The sequence below is a fragment of the Malurus melanocephalus genome, unplaced genomic scaffold (genome assembly GCF_030028575.1).
Source record: "Malurus melanocephalus ecotype Western Australia unplaced genomic scaffold, MMel_1.1 scaffold_29, whole genome shotgun sequence".
Taxonomy (NCBI): domain Eukaryota; kingdom Metazoa; phylum Chordata; class Aves; order Passeriformes; family Maluridae; genus Malurus; species Malurus melanocephalus.
The window spans coordinates 3,293,242-3,307,777 of record NW_026623261.1 but is presented as its reverse complement, the minus strand read 5'-3'; the positions used below and the strand labels follow the sequence as shown (position 1 = coordinate 3,307,777).

Here is a 14,536-nt window from a genome sequence, read left to right as displayed (position 1 = left end):
TATTATTTTAAAAGTTCTGCAAAAGACTGAAACAAAGCTTTTCCTAGCATGCAAATGATCCCAATCCTACATCTGAGCAGGAGGATTCTTATCATCTCTGGCAAACTTTTTCTTTTCCAAAAAGATGCCCATGCTTGCTCTGTACTGAGGGAAAAAAAAAAAAAAAAAAAAAAAAAAAAAAAAAAAAAAAAAAAAAAAGCCTAGGTCCTGCAGAAGCCTTTTCTTCTCAGAAGATAAAGAAGCTGGCTTGTGAAGGACAGGTGATCACCTGGGGCTATGCATTCGTTCCAGCAGATGAAAAATCAACCATCTGGAATGGGACATTCTCTCCAGAACATGACAGAACTAGATTCAAGTCCCTGCTCCCCCTGATTCAGAGCAGGGACTTGAACTTCAGGTTACCTCCACAGCAAATATGTACCTAACACTTAATTACTTTCTCTTACTCAACAAGGAGGTATAAACTGACAACCTCATTGATAGATTCACTTTTTTCTTGGCTTGTAATTGAAGACTAAATCAAAATTGCAAACTATCATCTTACCCTGGTACAGCTCTCTCTGCCATTGCTGGCAGGTCTAAAGGGTATAAAGAGAAATAGTGAACTCCTGTGCTGACATGCTAAATCCATTCTGTTTAAATTACTCTAGACATCTATACCACCTCCTAGCTATTCAAGCCATGAAAGTTTTTCAAAACTGTTCTATAGTTGTTATGACCACTTGATCCACAGCTCCGCAAGRGATGCAGAATAGCTGCCAAGAGTCAAAAGCAGTAAACCTGCTYCCAAGCTACCCAGCAGATCTGTCCCTGACAGAGCAGATACAACAAAAGTGATGATGTTTTTAGAAAGTAATGCACAGATTTCAGTCACTGACTGTATTCAGATGTCATTTGATGTCAAKGTTTTAAAGAATATTTTTGCTTTAGAGCCCYGATTACTGACCATCAGTCCRACAGTACCTCAGCACAATGTCACARCTTTKTCAAGCTAACAAAAACTGCAGCTCTGGACATGTCCTGACATTCATTCTTGTCTCCTTGCAGGCGTCCAGCTGGACACCCTAAAAATACCCCTGGTGTGTCATGGCTGGAATTTCCTTAAGAAATTCCTGGGTCATGAGTAATCYATACAACCCAAGGCTCTAAATCGTTAATCTTCAGTTCTAAGCCTTTTAACAGCTTCAGCTCAACCASTAACCTGCTTCAACGAGCAAATCATCTGTCTTCTTAATGAGACCACTGATTACAAAGTTAGTACCCAGCAAATTAACAGAACGGTTCTTCAGTRTCTGCTGTCCCTCTGAAAACATACTTGCCTCATATAATATCTCTCTTTCATCCTGAATTAACTCACAGAATCAATACACTCAAGCTGTATGTACTTATAGACTTCTAAACAGCACCTAAGTCTAATTAATATATACATTAATCTGTAAAGGGATTACAGGGTGGATTTAGGAAATGTTCCCCTTACTACTGATKCAGGGAAGTACTGGAAGAGTCTCCTTTGTGAATTATTCTCATTTGTAAACTTCTTATTCAGTTGATCTGACTATGAAATTGATACTGTAAAGAATATTCTCCCCATTTGCTGAGGTGAGAAGCATTTTTACAATTTTACTAAGACAATGACACCATAAAAAGATGCAATTTTCTTAATGAGTGAAACACTTAATTGAAATAATAACTGGAAGTACTGTGCAACACCTTTTCACATCTATTATAAAGGCATTATTTAATTGAGTTGTAGTTGACTGAAAGGAATTTCAAAAACTATGGCTTAGCAGAAATATTTCTTGAATGTATCCCAAATGTATGTTGGAGGAAAAAAAAACCAATGATAAATTACTTCAAGTGGCTTTACACACAAAGCTTCCTTTCTGTATTATAATTAATGCTAATAAGAAGCAAACCTCTCCAAAAAGCAGRCTCTCTCTGTAGCTGAATATTTCAATACAGATTTTTCATCTATTTTYCGTCAAAGCAATTTTTTTAAGGAAATGAGATATTTAAATTACATAAAAATACAAATATCCAGTTTCATATTTCCCTAGGCTTATGAGTATGATTTGCATGTAATGATAAAATTAGGACTGCAAGCTTACATAGTTTTTCACTCACCCCACATTTGAAGCTAAAATAAAATTCTGTGTATTTTAGATAATAATTTAATTTTATTTATTTCTCAATACATTGTAGGAATGCGAAAGCACAGAGAAGTTTTTCTGCTTATTGAGCAATATTTACTTTCTACTCATTAGCAAAGCTGAAGTTTTAGGAAACTTAACTCATACCTTAGGTTCAGTGCCTTAATTAAGCACCTTATTCTAACACATTAGCCAGTGGGAGTGGGGAAAAAAATCACTGTAATTTAGTTTCTGTTTTTCTCTACAAGTCTGTGAGCACCATTACAGTCAGAGCACTCTGCAAACTCAATATTCACCAGAGAAGCAGCTGGCACTRTGTGCCACCAAGGAACACCAGTTCCAATATACCAATATAATCTGGCCAATGTCAACTTCCAGTGTCAAAATCAATGAAGCAGCTCACGTATAACAGAGACTGAGCACAGAACTTTTAAACAGTTGTTCACAGTTATCTTTTCATTTAGACCATAAATGTGAAAAGAAGTGATAGTATACCAGAAAATAAAAAAAAAAAAAAAAAAAAAAGCAGTATGCACTTTCTGATTTCATACAAATAATGTTTTTTGATATATATACCCCAATTTTACACCCTCCAGAACACAGCCAGACTAAAGGAATCCCTTCTCCCACCCACTATAGTTCCAAACCAAGCTTTCTTCCCATTAGTCAGCCAGCTGGCACRTATTTTCCCTCTTCCAGACCATCTGCCTTTTCTGATAAAAAATAATTATATTTCATCTTCTGAACTAACAAAACAAACCAATCCATGCTTCACCCRTTCTGGACCACAGACCACCAACATCACGCCTTAAAGAACATCTTTAGGTACTTTATCTGCCCAAAAACCTCCTGTGCATCCCCATGTCATCCACCTTCTCAGAGTGAGTCATTATCTTCTTTCCTCAAACTCAGATGAAGATGGTGACTATTTATTTGAATGACAGGAGAGTTTGCCAGCACTCCCATTCACCCAATCTAGCTCCCTATCACACTCCACACCGCATTCTCTATATATGAAAGAGTTATTAGGTTAGCTGGTACCAAATTCTTCAATTAGGCTGAAAACCCTTTCTTTTTCACAGCAAAGTACAAGCATCATCAAAGCCCAATCATACATTTATATTTGCTGTTAATGCTGGCAATCCATGTGAGGCTGTACTCATGTGAAGAGATCTGCTTTAGGAACACAGTGGGTAACACCAGAGGAGCCACAACTCCATTTTCCATCCCATGTCTGGGCACATGTAGAGAGGAATTATGTGTATGCACAATTCTAACCCCATGTTGAAGTTGGGATATGTTTTTTGGGGTTTTTTTGGTTTTTTGTTTGGTTTTTTTTTTTTTTTTTTTTTTTTCCGTAGTCCTAGAGGGGAACAAATAAGGGGACAGCTCTGCTTTGGACTAAATTTTCCTTTGGCCATCTAGGCCAGAGCAGCTTTGCTTCCAGGCAGGTTATAAAGCCCCCAGCTTTTGACAGTGACTCTGGGCTGACAGAGACACACAGCCCTGCAAGCCAGCAGCGTTTCTGCTTCGAGCTGTGCTGCCAGGAGGCCAGCCCGGATAGCAGRCTCTCCAAGGACAGGGAGAACAGCCTGGCAGGGTGCTCGGGCATCTCATTTATAGACTGCATGCCATTCCTTTGAGGAAGACAAATCATCCAAGAAAGCAGAGTTTGTGCTCCCCAGGGGGAAAGTTGGTGAAAGCTTTAGTGCAGGGGTACTTGCTGAGAAATGAGGGTCCCGTGGAAATTACACAGAGCATCTCCATTTTACTCCTGCACTGAGTGCTTACCACCCTGTGTTACTAAGAAAACAGCGTAAAATAAGCTATGCTTTTAAAAGTTAAAAAAAGAAAGATGGGCACATTAGACATAACAAGGATACCACACCCTGAACACGTTGTTCCCCTAACATTTACAGTGAACCCAAGGGAYTCGGTAGTAAGCCAATGCCCATGAATCTGCCATCATTTTTGTAGCAGCAGGATGAGATGGGAAGATCAGAAATCCTGGATCCAAGCAGTATTCACTACAATTCATCCTGCTGCTTTTCTCCTTGGAGAAGAGGGGGAATATCTGCCTGGAGCAGTGAACCCTGCCCAGCCCCTCAAATCCTGCCACCTGCACATACACAGGATCAGCTCTCAGAGCACAGGGGAGGAAGGGAGGGAGAGGAAGGGATGGAAGCTCACAGCTTCCTGAACGTATGAAACCCCCGCCCTGCCATGGCAATGGGTGCGTTTTCGCCCGTGAAAGTTACCTGAGTCAGCTAAACCGAGAAGCTGAGACAAACCTTGCCCATGTTCAGTCCCAATGAAATCACAGTCTAGCTGGGGATTTATCAAATACACCCACAAAGAGAACTGTAGGGATCTCATAGATTTGGGCATGGGCTCCCTGGAGCCACCCCACAACAACCAGCAATGCACAGAACAGGGGGAAGAAGCACCCCATGATTTATTATTGACAGCACTAACTGCAAGACATTCCCCACMCAGAAATAAAGGGTACATGAGGAATGACCTGGCTTTCTGCAGTCTCTCAGGTGACATTTCTCTTTGCTGTCCCCTCTAAAAGCATATCCTAAAGGTCTGAAGGCATATCCTTGTCTGAGTGCAGTGATTGCTGTGTTATGCGGCTCAGGACGGGTTTGAGCAAATTGCTCGAGCTCCTGCTAAACTGAAGTCACTCATTTCCTAAATAGCAGCAAATGCTAAGTACCATACTTTTCAAAAGGARAAGAAAAGCTGAGTGCTTCTTTCCTTTCCATTTTTGGAACTGTATTGTAATCTGTGCTGCTWCAGAGCTGCAGCTGATGCCACAGCACTCTTTGCAATGACCAGAGTAAGCAGCAAAAAGATCCACTGAATTTTTAGAGTATCAGTCCCAACATTCCCTTCTCACCTATGCCCACATACCTGTAATCTTGTTTCCAAATCCTGAAACACAAYAGAAATCTTCCCTGGCTTAAAATCTTCTTTGTTTAAGCACCTAAACTTTTAATTGTGCTGTGTGGATACGGTTTGAAGAAATATAGAAATTCTGCCAGATGTCCATTGCTAGCAGGTCAGGTGAGAAACAATTTAATCTTGAGGAATTAGACTGGCTAATTGCCCTCCTCACTTCTGCACACCTACTGATACAATTACACATCTAACTATGTCAGACCAGACTCTATACACTGCCGAACAGAACTGCATGACACTTTGAAATAAGATTTTATCATTCTCTTTTCCTTTGTACAGCCTTATTTCAGTAGGAATGAACTTGCAGATGAGCTGAAAAGTAATTCTTTTCTAAAGCGCATATCTTTTTTCTACTGTCCAGTGAGCAGAAAATGGAATAAATTACATATACATAATGGCAAGAGACATGAGGACTAGGTGGGATTTTTGTTGTTTCTTTYAGTTATTATCCTCTGCACCTTTAGATGAATATGCAATCAGAATAGAAATCTTGACTAGGAGAACAAAATTAGGAGACATTGTGCCATAAGCAAGGCAGTCAAGTTTCAGTGCATTTTCAATCCCGTTATTAACATCTGAATAAGTGCTTTCAGAAGTATTAAACAGAATGCTGCTTTCTTCAGTGTAACTTTTGATTGAAAACACAGTTTAAAAGAAAAAAGCCCACAAACTGCTGAATTCCCTATCCTGACCATTCTTTCTAATTCATGCTGAAAAGTTTCAGCCAGTACWTTTATCCAAATATACCCCCAGTGAGGTAATTTTAAGATAATTTAAAGTAAGTAATTGAAGCACTCACATGCCTTATACACTACTTAAATACACCATAAAACCTAACAATTTGGTAAAAAGCATCCCGAAATCTTTTGCTATATCCTATGTGTATAAGATATTAATAACAGCARCTGACAGTTAATGACAACATAATAAGTTAAGTGTGTTGACAATTATTGACCTGAACGCACTTTAGAGAAATGTAAAKGCCAGAGGAGAGCAGCTACAGCTCCATGACTAATGTGTGCCCTGGATTCTGACCATCAGCTTTGCTWTTTCAGTTTTGTGACCTAAATCTCCCTCCCCTACCAGAAAGAAACAAAAAAACCCAAACAAGAAATGTCTTACTTGTTCTGCCTTCTCCAGTGCTTTTCTATCCGCCTGCAGAAACTGGCAGTTCTCTCTCGCCAGCTTTTGGACCAGCTCGATCCGTCCGATGTCATCTCTTCCCTGAAGCTTGCATAAAACTCCTGCCTTAAGGGTGGGAGAAAGAGCAAACAGATACTTAAATCCACAGTCCCAGGACATGACACTGCCACAGATTTCAACCTTAAAAGAAATGCATCTGTTTTCTCATATTTGAGATACTTCGGTGCCACTTGCTGAGCACAAACAAGTCGCYGCTTCCTGGGAAACAACTGGAGAGGAACAGAGGCACATCTGAATCTCCAAATGTATCTACTCTGGAGGARAGAAGGCAGGGCTAACTAAATCAACCGCTCCTCTGAGTGCAACTATCAGATATGCTGTGTTTTATTTGTTCCTGTCAGCCTGTTTCCTGTTACATAAGAGAACAAGAGCAAGAGGTTAAAAACTCATGGGAAAGTTAGCCAGGAACAGCCCTGGAAAAAGAATGAAGTGCAACACAAGGCATTCCTAAAAATAACAGGCTACAACTCCCTCTGCTCCCACTCCAACCATTTTTCACGTATGCAAGACTCAAGAGTTAAAAGACAGTTGTGCCACATTTATTTATTCTGTACATAACAAATCTGTATCTCTTGATTTTGTTTAGGGAAGGAAATGATATCTGCTTTTAAAGCTATGTTAGAACTAATTTTTTGGGCTAATATTCTGACAGTTATTCCAGCTATGCTGATAAGGTTTTGTCAAAACATTCAGCAATGGTTGTTTTCTAAAAATGCCAGATAGATACATATAAAAAGATGGATTCCTGCTTGCACACAGGCACAGCAGAGACTCGTCACAAAGTTGGCTGATACAGGCTCAGTTGCTGCCTGCAGWGTGGCTGATACCACTGTCCATGATCTGGTCATGGATACAGCCTCTGCATAACTGAGACCTGGGGCAAAGACACCACACAGCTTTTATTAGCCCAGATGTTTCCTGATGGGAACAGCATATGCCTTGGGAGGGCCCGTCATGTGGCATAGCTATGATGCGGCTGTATGGCTTCAAACACAATCTGTGAATAAACATTTTCCCCCGACTTCCTTCACTCTTTTCTTTCTACTGTCCACCCTGAGTTTAAATGAAGCACTACCTGCTCCAAAATTCACAACACCCCTTGTGAGTCAGGCCCAAAAGCCAGGGATGCTCTGACTGCTAACCCATAGTGCTCTGATCCTTTGCCCTTGAAAAATTCATGCTCATGACAGATAAAGGCATGAGAGTGCCCACCCAAACCCTCCTACAGCCTGCTGGTTTCTCCAAGGAAAAGAGAAGTGGGGGTCAAGATTTCTTCAGCTGAAGAAGAAAACAAATCCACTKTATGAATAAGTGCTTTAATACAGATGGAAAAAAATAGGGCTCCGTGACTACRTCCAGAATCATCTTTACCCAACTCATCAAAAGAAATTTGTAAATGCCTATATTCTTCCAGTCAGGATAAAGCCATCTCCTCACAAGCCTGCATCAGACACTTCTACTCTGATGAAGTGAAGTATTTCAGATACAGCCTGTGCCCGGCATGCCCTGTGCCACTCCTGAGCCCAGCCTCCTGAGGAACTCAGCTTCCCCACATAAGGAGCCTTCATGCTGTCTTGAAGGTCAGAAACCCACTGAGAAAATAAGGAATTGCATTGCCTAATCTCAAATTCCTTACATAGTCTATGAGTTTAGTGCCTTATMTTCTAAATCGAGGACACTGGTTTATAAACCAGTTCTGACATACTGTTATCCCCTACAGATCAGCAGTTAGACTGATTTTATCAAATATGGAAGAATACAGTGAACTAGTTGTCCGGACATGTTTAATCAAGAGAAAAGAGGGTATTTAGGAAGAGATTTTTTTTTTACTCTACAGTAGACATTAGAAAATGGTCAGATCAGTTGTTTCCTAATAGTCTCCTTTTTCTTCAGTAATTTACACAGGGAACCTAAGACTTAGGAGGTCTGATGTCTGCACTTCCAACACTTTGATGGCTTGGGGACATCAGCTAAACCAAACCTGCTTATTTCATGGCTGCAGGATGCTTCTAGCAGAGTATTTAATCAGTGTAATGCAGGCTAAGGACAACTTGAAAGTGTTATCTCCTACTMGGACCTCAGGATGATAAAGATTTGGAGTCTCTCAGGATCTGGAATCTTAGTACTGTGGARGCATTTTTTGTGTTGTGCTGTCGTGGTTTAGGAATGGCAGTCCCCAATTTAGTGCTCCCACTGTGGCTAAACAAGGGGCCACTTGCTCCTTCCCCCATCTCCTGCAGGTAGTCGTAGAGAAGGATTGGAGGCACAAAAGGTAAAGGTGGTGGGTTGAGATAAGAACAATTTACTGAAAACAGCAATAAGATAAGAAAACAAACAGTAACAGCAACAGTAATAATGACAGAGGGTACGAGGAACAAACGATTCACATGGAAACCCCTCTACAACAGGCAATACCCAAACACTCCCTCCTCTATGATACCTCGACCTGGAAGAGATTCCCTTTTCCCCACCCCCAGCAATGATGTGAGACGGTATAGAAGAACCTCTGGGTCCTAGCTACTGTAAAAACTAATCCTGTCCTGTCTGGAACCAGGACATGTGCCCAGAGAAGGCAGACCACAACTACGAGTGGCGTAGATGGTTACAAGTCCCTGCTGAACAAATATYTATTGATCTTCAGGGTGTGAAGCAAAGCCCAATGGTTAAAAMCATTTGTTTTAAGAGTAGGAAGGGAGACTTCAGTTTTGGGGTCGGAGTTTTCTTCAGTCCATTCAGGTGGGAGAAACATCCCAGAGAAAGACAAGGTTTTGAATGCTGGGTCTCATTCTCTTTCCCCACATGCACCTCACCTGTGTTCACACAAAGCATGTTGCTGCCTTCCATACGGATAAGCAACCCAGAGGAGCAACTTTAAAGACTTTAAAGCCCATTAGCTCTGCCCCAAATATGGTCTGTATTCAAACTGGAAATTTCATTGAAGAATCACATTGTCCTGTTTCAAATAACTACATTTTAACATGTCCCCTCCTCCCCTCAATGTTCCTTAATTTAAGGAGTTGCAGAGAACACAAAAAAATATTTATTTAGTTAGCTTTCCAGAGGATAAAAAATTTCAGGAGGGGCTAAGGTATTATTCAATTAGTTGCACATGTTTGGCACTGGGAGTAAAGAATGCAATGTGAAATGCAAAAGGTTAAACATGTTCTTTCATAATTAAGAAGAAACATATGAACCCTTCACTTTTAGCTCTAATTTCCACACTTATGCTGACTTGCTATTATAAATCTTTCCTCTAAATACTTGTGAGAAAACATCCAGGTCAATTAAATAATTAATTGATGACAGATTCTAAAAACCAGTTGGAAAGTTGTTGACGGTCTCCAATTACTGGTTGTTTTCACTTGTCAGTATAAATTTAATTTTCAAGCAATATTTTGGAAGCTGATACACAAAAGGTTTAAGGCAAGGCACCATACTTGCAAAGTGCAATTTTGATTTTCATTTTGTGCAGGCACACATCCTTCAAAGCCCTGCATGTCAAGATATTGGTGCTGAGACCTCTAATTCATGTAGACCAAAGGAGATACAATTACCAACTTATRTGACTGAAGTTGTGTAGTTTAACTGGCTTTACTTTAATGAGTGATAAAAGAATGTACTTTACAGTAGGGCTTTACTACATTTCATGGCTCAAAATTACAATAATTTAATGGGTTTATGCAATATTTTAAATGAAATTTTAAAAAGCTTAATGGGAATGAAAGCAAATTATTCACTGCCATGGTTGGAAAAAGGAAGATGCACACAACATGCTTTCTGTTTCAGCACATCCATTGGAAAATACTCCCTCTGCAGAGGTGATAAATGAACATCCTAGCAATGACAAAGAAGTGAATTTACACATCACTAGGCAGACAAGATGGGATCTTTTATTTGCATCATTTACATTGTTTACAGCATGTTTGCTTTCGAAAATCCCCATGCCAAATTTTTCCACACTTCCACAAATTTTGTCAACTAACTCTAATGTAAATCAAGCCTCTGTCCCCCAGAGCTGTGTTTAGAGTGGGCACCACACTTTCAATTCTATTAACAGAAGGTTTGCAGTGGTTTGGTTTTCTTTAACTGAACCTTTGTCTCTTTCTGTAACTGGTGCAAAAAAACCTAATTATTACCAGCTTCACCTTTGATCAACCTGAAAACTTAAAACCATATGCCACTGCCTCAAAAGACAGGATCCCTTGCTTTGCTCCACCCACCTGCACTGTCCCACTAAAGTGAAAAAAAAAATCTTTCACTCCTGTGAAACAAACTGTATTTGGYCTTCACTGGATGTATTTTTATGGTGCTAACAAACAAATGGGAGCAACCACTGCTTTGATAACACACCTGCTCTCCTCCCAGAAGAGCACATGAATGCTTTTGTTAACTGTTCATTTAGTAATTGTATAATTTTAAACGTGTTTTATATTCTTTCAAATTTTAGAGGCTGGTTTCCAGTCAAAAAAAAATCTGGGTGAATCATTCTCCCAACAAAAAATTTGTATGCGTTTTTATAATTAGTCCAGGTCATCTTGTTACCGGGCTGCTCAGGAGCTTTGAGCTTACATTGTCCATGTCACAAATGGGAAAAAATATTTTCAAAAAACTGTAACAACTACAACAACTAAGTAGAAGTGTGTATATATTAAATCTTCCCCCCACACACACATTAAAAAAGAAAAAAAAAAAAAAACCAGAATGCCAGACTTTTTGTGCAGTGAGGTCAATGTTTCCCCCTGGGTCCTTTCTGTGTCTCTGTAATGCACTCTTGGCTACATGGCTTGTACCCTTTCAGCTAGGCTTGTTCACAGACATCAGCATAAATCCTGTCTTTCTTGCACACAACTTTTCAGTTTGGCAAGATGMAACGGAGATAAATCAGAGACAGGAATTGCAAGCTGCATGTAGGGGAAGGAGAAAAGGTGGCAACTGGTGGGGAACATAACATATGCAAGAGGAATAGGAGGAGAAAAATAAGTCAAGACTGGGGAAAAATAAATTTTAAATTAAAAGCAATAATGAGTACCAGTACAGTGAGCAATACAGTTACACTTGCACAGCTTGAACGCATGAACAGAATGATTGAATGAATTGCAGATTAATCAAAAAAGATTCACAGAATTAAAAAGGGTAAGCAATTCTGTAATAAAATACTCTAAAAGGCAGTTTAGTTTCTTCTGAGCAATATCAAGGAGTGTGCTTTGGTTGTAAATGAGGGTAGTTAGGGAAAAAAAGAAGGTTTTTGCTTGCACTTGAGTGACTAATAAGTATCTCGATTTCATTGTATGTCTACTTACAGTGATTAAATTCAATCAAAATGTCATATACCCTTGCCTCTGAAAACATATCTCATTTTACTTTCCCATCTGGTATATGCTATGTGTATTATCTAAAAGGAGCAGAAAGATAGCTGAAGAATGCTGTCCAATTGCAACATCATGGGATTAATTCCAAGAGTAATCATCAATCTTATTCTAAACAGTCACATAAGATGAGATCCAACAGACTTTCTGCCTCCTACATGCTCCCTGCACACAACATTGACGAAAATCCATTTCCCAGAGCTATTGAAAGCAGTTCTTCAACTGTAGATCTGAAAACATTCCCAAGATTCCATTAATCTTACACAYTTACCTGTTCATCAGAGGTATCCTTGAGCTCTTCTGGTCCTCTTATTTCTTGACTGCTGTTTGCTTCATTTTGATGAATTGCTAAAATAGAAAAAAAAAAGGAATTTATTGGAAGCAGGCAGGTTTAAACCACAAGAAGCAGCAAAGCAGCATGGCCCACTTTGGATCAAAAAGGATGACCATTCAAGGAATGTCTAAACTTTAGCATTCTAATTAACTTCTTGAGTGGTTTTGTATAAATCCTGTAAGGTACACCTTACTGAGTTTAGACAAATGATAAATACAGTATACTTTATTTTTCTCCAGGCAGTAAAACCCAGTACTAAATAGTTATAGTCACGCTACTATTAGTCCTGATAAAATGATGACATTTAAGGAAACTCCACTTTTTCATACATTGCAACAAGGTCTCATGACTCGTAAGGAATAGAAAAATCAGGTTTCCCTCTTCTTCCATTACATTGCAGGTCAGTTGAGACTAAACAAAATAAGCAGATTTATCCCTCTCCTCAGACCTGGAAAATTCTTTGTAAGCAAAGTGATCTCAATCTTAACAAACATCACCACTAGCCATGAAAGTCATCTCCAGAAATAAATGGTAGCAGAAGATGTTTTATTGAAAGTTCTTTGCTGCTGGCACAATAGAGGAAACCAGCAACCTCTCTCAAGTAACGTAGATCACTTAACCCCAGCAGGTTTTGCTAGATTTATAAGTTTTATATCAAACTTGTGATCCCCAGAAGCGTCAAAACCTGAGTTAGCTGTTTATCCAACCAGAGTTAGCCATTTATACAACTAAAGAAACAAGGAACCTGTGTACTGCAAAGAGCTTTACCTATAAGCAGTTTTACTATCTCTACCCCAAGCCATCCTTTCAATCAGTACAGCCACCTGCTGTATTTTGGTGGGACATTAAACCCTCAGACGTTCTGAAACGTGACACATGGCAGAGTCAGATTCAATGAAAAACATACAAAGTGRCTTTATCTTATAYTGCACACACTCACTTAGAAGAGCCWCACTCAAAACATCTTTGATCTTGAGTACACATTGAATGATTTCCCGGTTTAGCCAAAGCATTTGTGACACCAGAAATGTCCTTGAAGCAGTAGAGCTGGCACATCTATTTCCTGAAAAACTCCTTATGGCTCATGGCTTTGATGGATGAGTAGGAGGGCTGAGCTAGTGATCTTCTTCCTGCCACCTCCTCTCTTCTTCACCCCTGGTACCTGAGCTGAACAGCCACAACCCACAGCACAGTTTTCAGACAAGGAACACCAGTCTTGTGCTGCCTTCAAACGATGTCTGTGAGCTGAGGCAGCCCAGATTTTGACTGATGAACAAACTGGCTGTTGAGGGAGGAGTGGAAGGGCTGGCAGACAGCAGTGCTACCTTCCCCAGGCATCCTCACCTATGCTTTCCTCAGCCCTCAGCCTGATTTTTTAGATATAACCAGGTTACCATGGCCAAGCTCATATCTGTAACGTGAGCCATGAGGCCCAGCTTGGTGTGTCTGCATGGATGCTCTGGGTCTGCTGCAGACAAAAAGCAACCCAACATTTATGCAGCATCTAACAACTTTAAAAAAAAAACAGCTTTGGACTGCTCTTGACCTCTAAAATAAGCCATATGGATTTATATTTTCTTACAGCAGAATTGCTGCCGATATTGCTATGCCATATAGGATACAATTTTGTTTCTTCCCCCACAGTTATCAAAAAAAGTAATAAAAGTATCAAAAAATAATAAAAATGTAATTATAAAAGGTGAAATAAGTAATTCTGTCAACACAGTTTATTCCATTCAGGGATCTTTTTAAATCCATTATCAAAGGAAAACAGAGTCCTGATATAAATCTTCACCATTGGGTTGGCAGCATCACTTTACCAGCAAACCTCTGAAATTCAAGGTGAATGCTGCAAACAGAGGGTCAGACCATAGCTTTAACAGACAGCGTGTACAACGGGCATCAGATCCCAGCAGCATTTAAAACTGGCAAGATCAAAATGCTCTGGGGACATGGTGACCTGTCTCTGCCCCAGCCTGGAAAAGGCACAACACAATGTTCGAGAGGGATGGCCTGAGGGGCCRTGTGTGGCCCCTGCTTTTCTAGCGTAGGGCAGGGTTTCTAAAGACAACCTACTCCATCCAGACAGGCTGGGGACACTGTGCACACAGTCCCAGGTAACCCATCTCCTCCCAGCCTTCCTCCCCAAGAGCTGCCTCATCCTCTTACAGTCCCACACATGCATGGCCCTSTTCTGCCCACTGCCACTGTGGGAGCAGTCAGGACATCTACTAGTTGCACACCAGTCAGAACAAACTGCATGTCACAGGAACACCGGAATGCCAGAAGGCATTAACAAATGCTAAAAATCGGTTGTTTGAGACATTCCTCMAATTGTTAAGTCTGCGTTAGCAGAAGGTTTTCCCAATTCTCCTTTCAATTTTCTGATTTCTTCTAAAATCAATTTGCTGTCGGCACTCATGGGCAAAATATCCCYCCAGAGTCTGGCTGTTAATCACGGCATTTAAAGGAGTGACACCTTTCTGTAACAAGACCATGAGTCCATGTTGAAGCGATTT

General features: G+C 40.1%; 1 protein-coding gene across 1 annotated transcript in view; it reads right to left on the bottom strand.

The window, feature by feature from the left end:
* RAPGEF5 (Rap guanine nucleotide exchange factor 5) overlaps positions 1 to 14,536 on the bottom strand; it is a 153,571-nt gene that overhangs the window by 82,918 nt on the left and 56,117 nt on the right. Inside the window, exons 8-9 of the mRNA XM_057363632.1 lie at positions 11,955 to 12,031; positions 6,237 to 6,362 (exon numbers count right to left, since the gene is read on the bottom strand). Coding sequence (XP_057219615.1) covers positions 6,237 to 6,362; positions 11,955 to 12,031 — 203 coding nt within the window. The remainder of the gene's footprint in view (positions 1 to 6,236; positions 6,363 to 11,954; positions 12,032 to 14,536) is intronic.